A 19,324-nucleotide genomic window follows, 5' to 3' on the forward strand; every position below is an offset into this window, starting at 1 on the left:
GATCGCTTACAGAAAGCACCCGCAAGGAAATTTTATTTAAAGGAATCTCAGCCTTTCAAAATCGGGCGGCTAAATATCCTGCTTCACGGAGGGGGAACGACGAAGAGGGAAAGACGCGCTCCCTTACTAATGACGCTCTGACCTGGCGCATTTACAATGGGGAAGCTATTCCACGAGAATGGATTATATATTCACCATCAACGGGAGATATTTTTTGCTTTCCTTGCAAAGTGTTTTCACAATGCAACAATGCATTTATTGCGGGGTTTATAATGGCCATAGAATCTGAGCTGGTGAGGGAGCTGGACTTTGAGGACTTGATTTGCAACTTTGCAAAGAAAAAGACCAGAAAGAAGAACTTCTAAAGGTAAGAACCATTGTGCTTTATGTGAAGTGAGTAGGCCACTATAAACTCTTATGATTGTGCAGATAATACATGTATTTTGCTTATTCTATTATGCTGTTTGCACAACATGTATCTTGCATAATTCATTGTGGTGTGATGCAGAGAGTTATAGTGCTGCATATTTGTTTTTTTGCAGTGTTAAGTTATCCAGCTGACTTGGTGACAGAATGCAACCTGCACTCAGTTGTGTTATGTGATGGCATTGTTATATCTTCAGTCAGTAACATTTGAGAAGTACTGGTGGAGGTTCTGCTTGGGTGCTTTAATGTGAACACTTTATTGTCATAATCCTTAGCCATGCACTGGGCTGTGATGATTTTTTTTATTTCATTGTTGTTGTGTAATTTGTGAGAGAGATGACAGTGCTTGATTTCTCATTCTGGAAAGGCGAGTATATATATATATATATATATATAAAATAATTGGTGTGAGTATTAGGTTAGAGAAGGGGCCTGGTGAGTCTCAGTGCCCAGGGCCCCTGGTGTTGCTAATCCGGCCTTGACCAAACTCACCGTAGTTTAACCTATTTTTATCACTTTTTCTTGCCATATTTTTGCTCCTTTTAATGTATTTTTTGCTACATTACTCCCATTCTACATCACAGTCCAATGTTTTTTCTGCAAATTTTTTGACTTTCTAGGCATTAATAGAGAAAGAAAAGCAAATTAAGGTTTTTTTTTTGTTTCTGTGGTAGTTTTGTGTTTTTAGTGTATTTTGTTGTTTTTTCATGTATATTTGTATATACTTGTTGCAGTTTTTGTGTTTTGTTATCTTGTAAATTTTGGTGTTATTTTTGTGTATTTTGTAGTTGTAATTTTGCAAAATTTTGTTGTGTTTTTGTGAATTTATCTGTTTTTTTTTTTTTTAATCCTTTTTTTGGTAACATTTTTTTCTCATTTTGTAAATTTTCCTCGTTCATTTTGTGTATTTTTGTAGACTTTTGTAGTTCTCTTGTTTTGTTTCTTGCCATATTTTTGCTCCTTTTAATACATTTTTGCTACATTACTCTTATTTCTGACACTTCATCACATTTTAATGACTTTTCTGCACATTTTTTCCACTTTCAAGACATGTTCAGCACTAACAAACCCTTTACACCACTTTTTCCCCCTAATGTCACGTATGTTGACCCATTATTGTCACTTTTAACCTCTTTTCACCATATTTCATGCTTTTTTTTTTGTCAATTTGACCACAATCTTGATTTGTCATGCCCATTAATTGCCAGTTTAAACTAAGAGTTTTACCCCAAATCCCTCTCATCCCCCCATTTCTGCCACTTTTAAGCCAATATTGACACTTTGAACCCTTTTTCTGTCTGTTTTGTTCAACCACCTTCAGATACAGTGGGGGTCCCCGGGCTCTGGAACCTTTATTCTGGGCTGTAAAGGTTGAGAACCACTGGTCTAAACTAACGTCTGCAGATTAAACAAACTTCCATTGAAGCCGTTTGTTCAGAGAAAAACAAGCATTCATCTGACCGACCCCCCCCCCCCCCCCCCCCCCCCCCCCCCCCCCCCCCCCCCCCCCCCCCCCCCCCCCCCCCCCCCCCAGCACTGGACAATCAGCGTTTGTTGCTCTCCAAACTGCTCCTATCTGCCTCACACACACAATGCTGCCATTGAGTGCAGCTTTGCATTTCCCTCACACACACACACACACACACACACACACACACACACACACACACACACACACACACACACACACACACACACACACACACACACACACTGGTTTCCATCAAAGGCACCAGGCACAGATAACAGGGCGAGGCTTCGTACCAGCTTACATTTCACCTGAACATTAAACCTCAAATCTGATCAGAATTTCAACATCTGAGACATTGTTTTTCTAACCGTTATAAATGCAGCAGGCGCCACATTGTGTGTGTGCGTGTGTGTGTGTGTGTGTGTGTGTGTGTGTGTGTGTGTGTGTGTGCGTGCGTGCGTGTGTGTCATGTGATACGGATGAGTGATTGTGGAGGAAGAAGCTCCTCCCTCCGTGCCAGTGGTGAACAAACACATCCACTGCATTTATTGTGATATACTGTATCAATAATAATTCAATAATCCATTTCATTAATTTTCTGACCCGCTTGTTGTTTTCAGGGGCACGGAGTAATTTAATAATAATATTAATAATGATTTAATTAAATTTATTTTTCATATTTAATATAATTTATTTTTAGTATATTTTGTATTTAATTTAATACAAATTTCTCTCATGATGAATTAATTAATTTTGCACAAACGCAATGATATTTCCCATAATGAAATTATGTTTTTCAACTTGCATTTTAATTTGATTATAAATGTAATAATCTAATCACAATAATAATGGTCATAATGATATAATATTTAATTTAATCTAATTGTATTCAATGTTATTTAGTTTAATATTAATTATTCTAAAAGATAATTTAATTAATTTTGCACAAATGTATTTTCCATGTTTTTCAACTTCTACACTTAAGATTTATTTTAATATAATAATACATTTAATAATTTAACAATAATAATTATTGAATTTTATTTAATTCATTATATTTTATATCATTAATTGAACATTTTATTTTATTTTATATCAAATTTTCTAATGATAAATTAATTAATCTTGCACAAATATGGTATTTCCCATGACAAAATTACATTTTTCAACTTCTACACTTTAATCCAAACCCTATGAAATAGCAGCATGTATTCATCACTACTATTACAGGTTTTTTTTGTTATTGTTTCTGCTGCTTTGTGTAGAATGTGATCATGTTGTTTATCATTACACGTAAAGCTGCTGATGTTAATGATATAAACTAATAAAAAATGAATGTACTCACTGATTCCAGCTGTTTCCACGAGCTCTCGATGTACTGCTGGGCCTTACGTCCATCGTGGAAATGCTGATTGAACAGAAATAGAACAGAAATAAGACATTATTCTCATCTACAGCTAAATATTAATATTATTTAATATCATGTGTGGAAGAAGAACAAACGCACACAAAAATAGAAATAAAATCCACGTTGGAGCAGATGGATTTAAATCTGTTAGATTAACATTTACTGATGCTACATTAGCTGTTTGGCTTTAGCTAAACCATCGCCATGGTAACCCAGGCTCCAGGGTTGGTGTGATGAAGCTTTTTTTTCATCGAGCTTCAAGTCACACGTCATATGGAGAACAAATGTTTCAACGGCAACAATTCTGTTAATTACAGTGTGCAGATAAAATAATCTTTTTGTGTGTTTTTGTTGCTGTTTGTGTTTTTAAAGTCATTTTGTGCATTTGTTTTGTGTTTTTGGAGTTTTTTTTTGTTTTTTGTGTCGTTTGTAATGTATTCGTTGTTGTATTGTGTGCTTTTGAAATCATTTTGTATGTTTTTGAATAGGGATGCAACGATTAATTGTAAGGCAGTTAAAAATCGATTCATAGGTGTCACGGTTCACATTGATTCTCTGAAAATTTAATCCCAGTACTTTTTTTAAACATCTATCTATCTATCCTTCTCTTGTCCAGAAGCGGAGGCGGCAGGCGGAATCTGCTACTACTTTCTTTCTGGCCGCCTTCTACTCTTAAACATGTTCATAAATGATTCCTTGCCCCTTAAGTACCAAAAGAATATCTGTAATATTACGTGAATATCTGTAAAAGTCAGGTTTTTCTATTAGCTCTGTCTGCTAGCATAGCATCTCTTCTTCACTGCTAGAATATCTGCATGCCAAAAGACCACTGGGTTACCAGCGCCCTCTGCTGGTCCAAAAAAATATCTGACGTAAATACAGTGCAATGTTTTTTTTAAGTCCAACTGTTAAGGCACAAAATACATTTTCAGTTGCACTTTTACAAAGAACTATTATGCAGTTTTGCTATAGAACCAGAATTTAAATTTATAGGCTTCTTCTTCATTTGTATTATTCTGTTATTTAATTCAAGATCTATTTTTAGTTAAATTGCATTGTTTTGAATAGTTTATCAAGGGATTCTTTTGACAATGAAATCGGGAGTTAAGTGAATCGTTACACCCCTACTTTTGAAGTTATTTTGTGTATTTATTTGGCTGTTTTTGCATAATTTTGTTGTTTTTTGTGTGTTTTTGAGTCTTTTGTAATGTTTTTTGTTGTTGTTTTGAGTGTTTTTGGAGCCAAATTGCCTGTTTTCAGGGGACTTTATTTTGTATTTGTTTGGTCATGTTGTCATTTTGTGGAGGTTTTGTTTTCGGCGGTCGCACAGAATTAGATTAAGGGCTGTAAATGTTTGTAAATGTCTGTAAACTGTAACTGCTTGTGTGTTGTCTTCATACTAGAGGAGAGAGAAGGTTTTTGTTGGCTTTACATCAGCACAGTGTGGAATACTGAGTGATGTTAGTGGGTCTAAACCCACAACACACACACACACACACACACACAGTTTTAGACAAAGCCTCCAACCCAGAAGAAGAGTCGTCATCTTTGTAAAACAAACACACAGATATGAATCAACCATTCACACATTAAGTTTTTCCTGAAGTCATCCTTTATCAATCATATGAAAAAACCTTATAAACAAACTCAGATCTGAATGATTCACTGTTGGACTTGTCCATCATTGGTATCCCATGGTTACACAGACTATAGATGTGTTGAGTTGAATATTAATGCAAGTGAGGCAAAGCAGGCTAGTGTTTTGTGTTTTTGGAGTCTTTTTTGCATGTTTTTGTTGTTTTTGTGTGTGTTTTAAAGTCATTTAGTGTATATATTTGGTTGTTTTGTGTTTTGGGAGGATTTTTGGTAGGTTTTTGGAGTCTTTTCTTATGTTTTTGTAGTTGCATTGTGTGTTTTTGAAGTCATTTTGTACATTTTGGGCGTGTAATTGTCAAAATTCAGGTGTTTCCATTACCAGTTTTTACTGCGCTAATTAGCATTTGTGCATTTCCAAGGAATATGGCAACACAACTAGTTACAATAACTCTATTTTTAAATTCAATGTAAATCCAACATTCATGTCTGACTTTAGATATGGGAACAAAGCATGATCCAACCAGAGTATTCACACTTCCTTTTTTGCAAAGTGTAGGGAAGCTGAGCATAAAAAGGAAGTGATCATCGCTTTCAGAGGAAGTATTTAAACTTTAACATAAAATAGAGGATTAAAAAAAAAAAACAGAAACAGAAATGTCAACAATTCAAAACAATTCAAAACATGAACTTTTCTGAATGTAATGTGTTTTATCCTGACCAAAGTATTCTTTATCTAATGATGGTGAAATGTTATATATTTACCTTCAGACTGTGAGACATCATCAATGTTTACACTGAAGAATCAGACAAATATTTGTCTCCATAGCAACATGGATCCCAAATATATACAGTACAGCATCACATGTGATCCATCAGTGTGACGGTAAATAAACGTCCACTAACAGACACAGACAATAGTTCAATAGGTTTATAAAAGAGCCACTGACACGTGAGAAAAACTCCTTAAAAGGAACCAGAGGCTCCATTAAGGAGCAGATGGAGGAAACACGTGCACGTGCTGACCACGTGCACATAAAAGGTGCTGGCAACTGAGACGTTTTTTAATAAAACTCAAGTCAAAAGGATTTATTTGCCTTGGTAAATGTAGTTTTTTAAATGCATATAGTTTAAATAAATAAATTGGGTTTGTTTTAGTTTTTTTTATTCACTTCTAAATGTTGATTTACTTTTTTAAGTGTAACTCCTAAAAATGTTTATTCAATATAAAAAAATGTCATAAAAAATGATTTATTTATTTAATTAAAACAGACAAAATGTCAAGAAAATGACAGAAAAACACACAAGGCAACAAATTACAAAAATATTAACTTACTTTAAATAGATTTTTTAATTTAACTTTTAACAATTGTTTTAGTTATTAAAAATGGTAAAAAATAAAATAAAGATATAATTGTATTTAATTCAATTATAATCATACAAATTGTCAAGATAATGACAGAAAAACACACAAATGAAAACAAAATACAAACATTTACAAAAAAAAAAAACACAAAATGTAGAGAAAATGACAGAAAAAAATGCAAAAGAAAACTACTGGTAGATACAAAGATATGACTGAAAATAGTTTTATATTTTTAATATTTTTATTTAACTTCTAAAAGTTGATTTACAGTTGATTTAATGTTTACATTAAAAATAAATTAAAAAGGGATTTAATTTAATTTAATTTATCTCAAGACAATGACAGAAAAATACACAAAAGAAAACAAACACAAAAATATGACTTAAAATATTATTTTATATATTTTGATTTAACTTCTAAAAGCTGATTTACTTGAAGAAGTTCAACTTGTAAAAATGTTTACATTCAAAATAAAAATAAAAAAGGACTTTATTTAATTTAAAACTAAATTAATAACAAAATGAAGTTTTAAAGTTAATTTAATAATGCATAAATCCATCGATATACCTTTGTTTTTAAATATAGAACATGAATTGCTCTTTTATGCAGACATGGAAACTTTGTTTCTATTTCAGTTTTAATAAGTAGAGGCAGACCTGCAGCTTCCTCTGCTCAAACTACAAAAGAATGATTAAATTCTTCATGAGCGCATGCTTAAAAATATCCCACAGGCAAAAAAAAACCTTCACAACAAAACCACAATATGTGAAAAGTTGTAACTATAGGAAACAAACTATAGCTAAGCAATAATAACATTCAAAATAAAGACGTTTCTACCTAAAGCTGAATGATATACTTCCTTTACTGCAGAGGTAGGCATCTGTTTGATCAGAGGGTCACATGATCAACATTCATGTCAGCATTTAGAATAAGGAGAGATCTGAGCATTAATACAGGAAAGAACAAGAAGTTTTATAGTCATTATGTGTGTGTTTGTTGGTTGTGAAGCATTTGTGCATTTCTGTAGTGCTTTCTGTGTTTTTCCTGTAAAATATATGTTTTTTGGAGTCATATTGTGTACAGTATTTGTGTGTGTGTTATTTTGCACTTTTTTTTGGAGTATTTCCTGTGCATTTCTGTTGTAGTTTTGCTTGTTTGTTAGTACTGTGGGTTTGCGGAGTCATTTTTTGTGTTTTTCTTGTCTTTCTGTGTAATTTTCTGTAATTTTGCATATTTTTCAGTAATTTTGTGTATTACTGTTGTGGTTTTGCTCATTTTTGTAGTCGTTTTGTGTGTTTTTGGAGTATTTTCTGTGTTTTTCTCTTGTCTTTTAATGTATTTTTTCTGCAATGATGTAATTCATTGTGTTTTTTTTATGTATTCTTGGTCTTGTTTTGTGTATTTTTCTGTCATTTTGTACATTTACTTTGGGGGCCGCATAAAATGCATTCTGGCCCCCGGGCCGCCAGTTGCCTATGTCTGCTTTACTGCTATGAAAGCAGGAATATGTGTAATAATGATTTATTGACATGACTTATTCCAGAGGAATGTGAAGCTGTAACATTTACAGGTGTCGCCACTTGTTTAAAAACAACACAAACGCACTGAGACTTTTACTCGAGGCGTAAAAACCAAAGAAATGCGTAAAAAAACTCTCCATAATGACGTCATTCTGACCCTGAAAAGTGCCTGGAACCATAGTTTGGAGATCCAGTGACAGATCTCAGCACTTTAACGTCTGTGTATAAAAACCTAAATAGCTTTTATCTTTCCCCACACTTTGTGCTGCTGACTTTTTGCTAAAATGCGCTGCTGAGTCATGTTTAGGGTGGTTTTTTTTTCCAACTAGTTGAACAAGTCAGATTACAATATTAGAAGATTGTTTCAAAGTGTGTTGGTACAGGGAGTCCTGATGCTTCAGGCGTTTTATTTTTGCTGATCCAACACAAATGATTAATAGTAGAGTAGTAGTGTTTAGGAAATGTAATCATACTGTATATAAAGGTGTGTGTGTGTGTGTGTGTGTGAGGTTCTTTATTAGAGACGACACCTAAGCTGTGTGATCATGCTGACTGAGCACTTTATAATGATTCCTCAGCACAAACTAAGGCTCTTCATCCCATATTAACCCAGCAACACATAGAGGCTGAGTACAGACATGGACTGGTGGCCCCCAAGAGGGCCGCAGCGCTCATTTTTTACGGCCCCCAAATATAATGAAGAAAAACAAAACGAAATGTACAACAAAAACATACAAAATGTTAAAAAAAAACCCCGACAAATACAGAAAAGCGAACAAAATACAATAACTGACAACGAAAACATAGAAAATTTCAATAAAATACAAAAATTGACAAAAAAATACACAACGAAAACATACAAAATGTCAAGAAAATGACCAAAAAATATACACAAAAAGTACAAAAATTGAAACGAAAACATGTCGATAAAATGACAGAAAAATAAACTAAATACAAAAACTGTACAACAAAAACATAGAAAATGACAGAAAAACCCCCAAAAAAGAAAAGAAAACACAAAAAATATTTAAAAATGTACAACAAAAACGTATAAAATGACTAGTACTAAATACTAAATTTGACTAAAGATTTACAACAAAAACTGAAAATGACTGTTGTGAAACATTACAAAAACCAAATTTGCTCCAGTGGAATTATACACATCTAATATCAAAGTGCAATAATGACCATGTCAGAAGAGCAGCTAACATTGATGTAGCTTACCCCCCTCCCTAAATAAACATGTTCTTACACTGAATAATTCCAATTTTGCTAAAAAGCAACGACTGTGAGTCTGATTTAGAACATTTTCACTGCTGCTTTCTTGTGGCTGCTGTCCAGACAAATTTGTTGCTTTCGGATGCAAAAAACCCACTGCTAGTCACTGCTAACCACTGCTAATCACTGCTAACCACTGCTAGTTACTGCTCGTCACTGCTAACCACTGCTAATCACTGCTAACCACTGCTAGTCACTGCTCGTCACTGCTAACCACTGCTAATCACTGCTAACCACTGCTAGTCACTGCTCATTACTGCTAACCACCGCTAGTCACTGCTCGTCACTGCTAACTACTGCTAGTCACTGCTAATCACTGCTAGCCACTGCTAACCACTGCTAGCCACTGCTAGTCACTGCTAACCACTGCTAATCACTGCTAACCACTGCTAGTCACTGCTCGTCACTGCTAACCACTGCTAGTCACTGCTCATCACTGCTAACTACTGCTAGTCACTGCTAACCACTGCTAGTCACTGCTCGTCACTGCTAACCACTGCTAATCACTGCTAGCCACTGCTAACCACTGCTAGTCACTGCTCGTCGCTGCTAACCACTGCTCGTCACTGCTAACCACTGCTAGTCACTGCTAACCACTGCTTATCACTGCTAGTCACTGCTAACCACTGCTAGTCACTGCTAACCACTGCTAGTCACTGCTCGTCACTGCTAACCACTGCTAATCACTGCTAGCCACTGCTAGTCACTGCTCGTCACTGCTAACCACTGCTAATCACTGCTAACCACTGCTAAGCACTGCTAGTCACTGCTCATCACTGCTAGTCACTGCTAGCCACTGCTAGCTGTCCACAGGAAAACATTGTCAGCACATTACATCTGCAGGGCTAAGCCTTAGCTAGCACACATCAGAATAATGAAACTAATCCAGACTTTAAACTAGTCTAATGACTAATAACTAATAACGTCACAGAACCAATAAAAAAACATTTCTCTGGAAACGATGTTCAAACAGAAACTAAAGGAAAACAGTTCAACCCTGAGGCTGAAAATGGGGAAATTTTTAAAGCAAAGATCTGATCCATAAACAAATTCTATTTCCTAAACAGACGAGTGTTTCATCCAAAGCTCTGTGTGAATAATCTTTATGACGGGAAACCCCAGATAGCAATAAATGAAAACATGATCTTTGTTTGTTGATGATTCTTTGTTGTTGACACGTGATGACATCATAAAAAATGGGAATTTCCTCCATTGTATGATTCTTGGATTAAGGATTCTTAATTAATTCAACGCATTCTTTTGTAACTTTGAACACATTTGGTACGTTATGACTGGTATTAGTTGTTGATTAACCTCCGTTTACATCTGACCTATCCCAACGTTTATTCTTATTTCATTAATTATTATTATTATTTAGTTTTTTTATTATACATAATGTTGTCTACTTGTATTTTAAATATGTTTAGCCAACACTAGGCCAAAGCCAATGCTAGGCTATTACTAATGCTAGGTTAATGCAATTGCTAATGTTAATGTTAGGCTAATGCTCAGCTAATGCTAGGCTAATCCTAATGTTAGGTTAATGCTAAGTTAATATTAATGTTAATGCTAGGTTAGTGCTAATGTGAGATTAACGCTAAGCTAATGATAGGTTAAGGATTTTGCTGACGTAAGGCACTAAGTTGATGCTAAGCTAATGCTAAGTTAATGCTAGGCTAATGCTAACATTAGCTTAATGCTAAGTTAACGCTAATGGTAATATAAGGTTAATGCTAATGTAAGGCTAATGCTAACGTGAGATTAATGCTAAACTAACATTAATGTTAATCTTAGGCTAATGCTAACGTGAGACGACTGCTAGGTTAACGTTATTGTTAATGCTAGGTTAATGCTAATGCTAAGTTAATGTTAGGTTAATGCTAAGTTAATGTTAGGCTAATGCTAATGTTAATGTTAGGCTAATGTTAATGTGAGATTAATACTAAACTAATGCTTGGTAAATGCTAATGCTAGTTAATGCTATCTAATGCTAAGCTAATGCTAGGTTAATGCTAAGGTAATGTTAGGCTAATGCTGATGTTAATGTCAGGCCAATGCTAATGTGAGACTAATACTAAGTTAATGCTAGGTTAATGCTAATGCTAGTTAATGCTATCTAATGCTAAGCTAATGAGGTGCGAAGCAGGCCAGCATCTACATCCTCACATGCCATTTTCTTCATAATTTAGTCTACTAATTTTTATTCTAAATATCAGTATGCTGTGTGTGTTTTTTATTCTTATTCTGTGTATTTTTATTATTTATTTTTATTTATTTTGTACATATTGTTTACTTTGTTAGTCGTAATATTATTATTATGTTTTTACATTACATATATACGTACATATATCTATGGGTATGTGGGTGTATTTATGGGTATATTCTAATTTAGTTTTACTTTTTTTCTTCTTTTTAATTCCATGGGTACCCAATATCTTATATGAATTAATTAACACTATTGTTGCTATTATTCCCACTATTACTATCATTGCTCCTGTCATTATTGACTTTTTTGGTTTATCCTTGATCCTGTTGTTTTTTGTTGTTGTTGTGTTTGTTGTTTTAATGCCAAATGTGGAAATATTTAATTGAGTGCAAAAAATTTACAATAAAAAGTTTTGAAATAATGGCGTTATAGAGGAAATAGACATGGAGAAACCAAGGTATTAAAGTGTTCAGAGATACAAGCAGGAAGACTGGTGTCACATGTGCTTCCTGGACTGTGGTAGCATTGTAATGATATGATGATGATGATGATGATGAACTCCAAGGCCAAATCTGAGTCCCAGAGGCTCCGTACCAGGAAAGGGTGGATGATAGGATTTAAAAATAGTAGAGATCAACAAATATTAACCCTTTCTCTTTGCCACAGCGTGGAGGATTGAATCTAAAAACCCTGAAACTGCCCCGTGGCCTTTTCCACTCCACTTCTCTCAGATGGAACTCAATGACACAAGACTTCGTGACAGATTTCTTTCGATTTTCCATCTGAGTGAATCACTTTCTCTAAACATTTATGAATTTAACTCCTGCAGGTACACAAACCTCCTCTGACGTCCACGATAGAAGCGCTACGACGCTAACAATAATTACGTAGTGCACAAAGCAACGTTTATTTGACAAATAAAGCTGTTTTTCAAGACTTTGTACAATTGTACATTTCTTGCCTCTGTTTTCTGTAATATTCTTTAATTTCAGTATATAATTGCCTAAAAAAAAGCAATTCATTTTAAATCACGATTTGTTGTTGCCGATTCAGTGACTTTTTAGCCAAAGTAATAATGTAACTAGTATGTGAAATAAATACCAGGATACTGGACAGTACAGGTGAGCTTTCATAGATTCCTGATGTTTCTTGTAAGGAAATTGTCTATAAAGTAATTATTGACATAAACAAGTACAAGAACATTTAAAGGCAAATACATTCACATTTTATTTGAATAAAGTCCAACCAACACTTAAAATTACATATTAGGTTTACCTGACTCTTATGTTTGTTATGTTTTATACATAAAAATAATAAAATATTAATATAAAAAATGAAATGCAACTAATATCTGTTTAGGTTAAATGAGCAGTGGTTGAACCTGATACTTTTCCTTTTAACATGATGGCTTATGTAGAGCTAACGAGCTAATGCTAACGAGCTAACGCTAACAAACTAACGCTAACGAGCAAAAGAATTGATACAATCGTTTCATTACCTTTTAAACCGATTTAAGATCAATTAATGTCATCAGGAAGGACAACTAGCCGAGCACAGATCAATGTAGTTGAATCGTAGTAATATAAAACGATTTATTGATCTAATGGATTCATCGTTACACTATTAGCTACAGACCAAATTATTCTCTCCTGTAAGAACTTATGGAGAAAAAATAGGTTAAGAACCTGGATTCAATCTATGATCTCCAACATAAAAGGCAACGTATTAAAACTCTGTTCTCCTGTGTTCATGGAGAGGTTGGAAAGAAGCATAAATTATGAAAGAAGGGCGTGAATATGAGAATTCTCACCGATTTCCTCTCTGACTTGAGCTCCTGGAGGTAACGCGACAGCTCACAGATGATCTGAGACGTCAGGTTCTCAGCGATCACTTCATGTTGACCAGCATAGTCGTTGAGTTCGTTGAGTGTCGTCAGGAAAGCCCGACAGAACGTGTACCTGTGACACGTCACAGTGAATTAAATCAATAAAATGCAATAGAATTATTTGAAATACCCAGAAGTTTCAGCAGTGTTTGTAAATTACAATTATATTATTTATTCATTTCATTTATTCATTATCTATTATCTATTTTATTATTTTGTATTTTATGTATCATTTGTAATGGTGAAATTTTTTGTGTAAAATGTCTTTAAATATTTGTAAATGCATTTTTTTATTTTCCTATTTAAATTTTAGATAAATAAAGATATTTGTTTGTTAGTTTTGTTTTTTAAAAACAGTTTCATTTAATTACACCAATATTTATTAATTGTATTTTTTATCTATTTTATTGTATTTTTATCTATTTTATTATTTTGTATTTTATTTGTTATTTGGATTGATTAAAGTTTGGAGGACAGTTGGTATTTGTTTTTTTTTGTTTTTTATCTCAAATTAACTTAAAATGTATGTTTTTTTTTTTTGCAAAATAATATTTATCCTTTTTTTAGTTAATTCTTTTTTAAATTATTTCCTTGTTTACATATATATAAATAAAAATATTTGTTGAATTTACTAAAAAAAAAAAACAGTTTCCTATAATTACACCAATATTTATTAATTTGATTTAATTCAATTCAATTCAACTTTATTTATATAGCGCAAATTACAACAAAGTCATCTCAGTGCGCTTAAAAAAAAAATAAAGTCCATAGTAAGAAAGAATTTATGTATTATATATTATTTTATAATTTATTAATTATTTGGATTGATTAAAGTTTGCTCATTTCTTGTCTTAGTTTAAGTTTTAAATTAATTTTTTTTCGATCTCCAACATTTAAACTATGCATTAAATATGTCTCATTGATAAACTATGGAAAGAAGATAATTAATTAATCTATTTTTAACCTGATGACATCATCACTTCTAATGAATTCTTGAATTTTTTAGAATAAAAAACATACTTGTTCTCCTCTTCTTCTCGTGAGTTCTTCTTGGGTTGATACTTCCTTGATAAATTCCTGTAAGAAACGAAGGGGAAAAATGAATTACGCTGGTCTTATGTTACATCCTCTTATCTTCACTGAGAACTCCCAGTGCAACACTTCACATTAAATGTTCCGCACTCTGCTGTTATGGAGCTGCCAAAAAATCATGCTGTGCAGAGTTCCAGTAGCAGAAAGCACTTTCCCTGGCTTTAGATCGTAAATCACTGACCTCAGAAAAATAGTCATGCATGGACGCAAAATGTACGTTTTCTAGAGCTGGGACGATATACAGTACCTTTTCCCAATTTCATTTTAGCACGATACTTGGGTGCCGATTCCATATATATATATATATTGTTTCTACATATATTGTGATTCAAGAGTTGCAAGTTGAATCATACACTTCTACAAACAAAAAAATAATTATTAGATTCTGGGCAGAAATATAGATTTTTAAAATCATCACAAAAAATATAATATATAAATTTAAAAAAAAAATATATATATAGATAGATATTTTTTTAATCAAAAATATAATACAATGTATCATGTCAATATAAAATAAACATACATAACATATAAAAAATACAAAATACAGTATATAATATTTTACACATTTATAAATGTGTAAAATAAATGTAAAATAAATAAATACAGTATACAAAATATTTATAAAATGTAAAAAAAAATCTGAAAATACAATATCAATATAAAATAAATCGCAATAAGAAGTAGCGAAGGCAGCGAGTATTTTATTACAAAATAAGTTATAAAATAAAAATGTATGGTTGTAGACGTTGGTGTAGTTTTCTATTAATCGCCAAAATAGGAATTTTGACATATAATGAATCTGGATATATTTCCTAGGCCGAGACAAAACATCATCATAGCATATTTTACAGAGTAAAGACACATTTCTAAATGATATAGATCATATTTTGATCATATTTCTCCAAACACTCCTGATTAAAATCTGTGACGATAAAACAAATACCTGCAGTAAGTTAACTCTTTGGCATGTTTTTACTGCTTTCCCACAACGTCAGTCAACGTGTGCGTGCTACTGCCACAAGGAGCAAAAATAAACCCAATGCCGAGAAGATCGAAACAAACACTGGGAAACATAAGCTCGATAATACAAGCTTTCCCTACAAGAAACAAGCAAACGCTTAGGAAATAACGTTATTTAAAAATCCATGCTGGCATCATTTAATGAAAAATAATCACACTTAGAAAGGAAATGAAGCTGAAGCCACGCACCCCCTACTCCTGCAAACTTAATGAACATAATGTCTATACAATGTAGAACTACATTGAAATGTGTCTCTGAATTTCACTTGTCCTGTTGAGGAATAATACTGTATATAATAATAACTAGAATATTTGCATTCCCTGAAGATAAAGGAAAGAGAGGATGCAGGTGCTGGCCTGCGTCGCGTTGCATTAGCTTAGCATTAACCTAGAAATAGCAATAACCCAGCATTAGCCTAGCATTAGACATTGACCTAGCATTGACTTTGACCTAGCATTAACATTAGCCTAGCAATAACATTCACCTAGTATTAGCCTATCAGTGGTGTTAGCCTAGCAATAGTATTTACCTAGCATTAACATTGACCTCGAATTAACATTAGCCTAGCAATAGCATTAACCTAGCATTAGCCTAGAAATAACATTAGCCTAGCAATGGCATTAACCTAGCATTAGCCTAGAAATAACATTAGCCTAGTTAGCCTAGCATTAGCATTGACCTAGCATTAGTCTAGCAATAGCATTAGCCTAATATCAGCATTCACTTAGCATTAGCTTTAACCTAGCATTAGCCTTGAAATAGCATTAGCCTATCAATAGTGATAGCCTAGCAATAGCATCAATCTAGCAATAACACTAACCTAGCAAAAGCATTAACCTAGCATTAACCTAGAAATATCAATAGCCCAGCATTAGCATTGACCTAGCATTAGCCTATCAATAGTGTTAGCCTAGAAATAGCATTAATCTAGCATTGACCTAGAAATAGCAATAACCCAGCATTAGCCTAGCATTAGAAATTGACCTAGCATTGACTTTAACCTAGCATTAACATTAGCCTAGCAATAGCATTAACCTAGCATTAGCCTAGCAATAACATTAGCCTAGCAAAAACATTAACCTAGCATTAACCAAGAAATATCAATAGCCCAGCATTAGCCTAGCATTAGCATTGACCTAGCATTAGCCTAGAAATAACATGAGCCTAATATTAGCATTCACTTAGCATTAGCTTTAATCTAGCATTAGCCCTGCACTAGCATTAGCCTAGCATTAGGTGCTCTATGTATATTCTAGTTTCCAATGTGTCACAGTGTTTTTCATTTTCATTCACGTACCCCCTTATGACAATTTGCATACCCCACTTTGGGAACCTAGGCTCTATGGTATCATTCAACTTAAAACACACAAAAAAGGAAGGAAATCCCACAATTCACTTGCTAAAATAGAAATTTAATTATTTTTTTCTTTACTTTTTTATCATTTGTTAAACTAAATCTGAAAGACGAGTTTCCTCATTTAGCCTCAATGTGATTCTGTTTTTTTGTCGTTGTAGTTTCCAAATGCATCTTGGGAAATTGGAAGTACACTTGAGTGGGAACGCTCATCATCCTAATCATACTTATATAGTATATAGTAGGGCTGTTCGATTATAGAAAATATAATAATCACAATTATTTTAGTAATAATTGAAATCACGGTTATTTGTCAACCAAAAAGTAATTCATTTGTTATCAAAAACAATGTAAAATATATTATAACATAAATAAAAACCCTTCAAACACTTTTTTAATCATAATAAATTATCTTATTTTCAGAATCGTTGAGTGTAATAATCAAAATCGTAATTTACATTTCCAACACAGCCATAGCCTCCCCAGTTGTGTTAGCCCTGTTGCTAGGCAGATCTGTGGGAATATTTTACTATCCGTCGTCCTTGACCCACATCTAATAATAGAGCATTTTCCTACTCATTCATTCACTCAGTGACAGATGACACATGTCAGTGTGTGTGTGTGTGTGTGTGTGTGTGTGTGTGTCCTGTTCACTGTTCACTGAGACAAATATGACAGAGTTAGTCTAGACTAGGATTAAAGAAGCTAAACTTCCAGTGTATTTTTGTGTACAGTCTGGTCTGTGAATATCTGGCATAGGAACAATACATATTGTTGAAAAAAACGATTTGGCAATATGTCGCGATATTACGTCGCTGATTCTCGGATCGATTCTAAATGCATCCATATCGATTTCTTTTTTTTATTAAAATAAATAAATAAAAAAATTAAAAATATATATATATATATATATATAGGAAAGTCTTTTCCACTGCAGGAGACATTGTAACTGCACAAATACGTGCTGAAACCTGGACATGTTGACCATCTTGTGTTTTTCAATAAAACATAAAAAGAAAGTAATAACTTTCTGCATTTATTTGTTATTTTAGAGACATAAACCTCAGTTAAATTGCACTAAAGTCAAAGTTGGTTTAAAAGCCACAGGCAGATTGAATGTTATTTTTTATTTTAAGCTGTTGGCACATGGCATGTTAATATGTCAATAAAATATATTTCATACATAATGTTCTCATGAAGGTGTACAAATTTACAAATTAGTTGTTTCTTAAGTCATATGTTAAAAAAAAAACACGATAATCGCCGTATACATTAATATCAAGATATATCGTATCGTGACCTATGTATCAGGATATGAATCGTATCGCAATACACACCCCTAATACATATATATTTATATATATATATATATATATATATATATATACTGTAGTTATAGTGAAAAGTGTAGTACAAACCAAAAATATTGGTTTGTACTGGTTATTTCTACCATTCACCCCAGTCTAACCAGATAGCCAGGATTTATTCCTACTTTATTGTGGATTATTAAAGACAGGAATTTGGAGGAGGAGGAGGAGGAGGAGGAGGAGGAGGAGGAGGAGCAGGAGGCTTTAAAGCATTTCAATGGATTGACTGAAGCATTGTGCATGTTTACACCAATGCAAGGAAAAGAGGATTATTGATGGATTAGGACGGCGTGTGGTTGGCATGGTGATAGCGATGGTACCAGATTCAATAATAGCCACAAATGAGGTTCAATTGGAGAGCAATGCAATCTCTCTCATGCAAAGCCATTTACTGTGATTGCATTACAACTGTACGACTGTACAGCTGTGAGAGCTCATCACAGTGATATAAAGCTGGTGATCAATAGGGACTCCCTCATTAATGACCTACTTCTGCATCACTGGCCCCACAAAGGTTCCCTCTGTTCCTCTATAAATGTTACAAAAATCACTGGTGTCATGTTAGGGTTCTAAATCAGTGGTTCTCAACCTTTCCAATCTTATATTTATCTGAATAATATCCACTGTTATCCAGGATGTAGTGTATAGTATATAGTCATCTTAAAGATGTAAATCTTTGTTTTAATCAAAAATAAAATAGGTTCAAATGAAATTTTTATAATCACAGAAATTGGTTAAAAGTTGCAAATTAGAGTGGGCAAAAAATGCACAGAAAAAGTGGTAAAAAAGGGGTTCAAAGTGTCAATATTGTAACAATTATTTTAAACTGGTAAATAATGGCCATGACACATTGTGAATGTGATTAGATGAGCAGAAATAAGCATGAAATATGGTGAAAAGAGGTTAAAAGTGACAAAAACGGGTCCACATATGTGACATTAGGTGGAGAAGTGGTGGTTGGAATAAACTGTTGTATAATCAGAAATAAAATGTGTTAAAAGTGACCAAAGAGATGAAATGGGATTTTAAAAACCACAGAAATTGGTTAAAAGTTGCAAATTAGAGTGGGCAAAAATGGACTGAAAAAGTGTCATTATTGGTTTAAAAGTGGCAGAAATTGAGGGTAATGTAACTTAAAAAGCAGGAACATTTAGTTGAAACTGGCAAATAATCGGCATGACAACTGGTGAATGTGGTTAAATTGGCAAAAAATAAGCATGAAATATGGTGAAAAGAGGTTAAAAGTGACAATAATGGGTCAACAAATGTGACGTTAGGTGGAAGAGTGATGAAAATGTCTTGAAAGTGGAAAAAATGTGCAGAAAAGGCATTGA

At 33.4% G+C, this 19,324-nt stretch overlaps 1 protein-coding gene across 14 annotated transcripts in view; it reads right to left on the reverse strand.

Annotated features, from left to right (window-relative positions):
• The window catches only part of fnbp1b (formin binding protein 1b), a 105,979-nt gene that overhangs the window by 45,217 nt on the left and 41,438 nt on the right, over positions 1-19,324 (reverse strand). For all 14 annotated transcript variants that reach the window (XM_028463726.1, XM_028463727.1, XM_028463730.1 and 11 more), the window contains exons 3-5: positions 14,174-14,230; positions 13,079-13,226; positions 3,243-3,305 (exon numbers count right to left, since the gene is read on the reverse strand). In XM_028463726.1, the coding sequence (XP_028319527.1) occupies positions 3,243-3,305; positions 13,079-13,226; positions 14,174-14,230 (268 nt within the window). The remainder of the gene's footprint in view (positions 1-3,242; positions 3,306-13,078; positions 13,227-14,173; positions 14,231-19,324) is intronic.

Source organism: Gouania willdenowi, chromosome 12 (assembly GCF_900634775.1).
Source record: "Gouania willdenowi chromosome 12, fGouWil2.1, whole genome shotgun sequence".
Lineage (NCBI taxonomy): Eukaryota > Metazoa > Chordata > Actinopteri > Blenniiformes > Gobiesocidae > Gouania > Gouania willdenowi.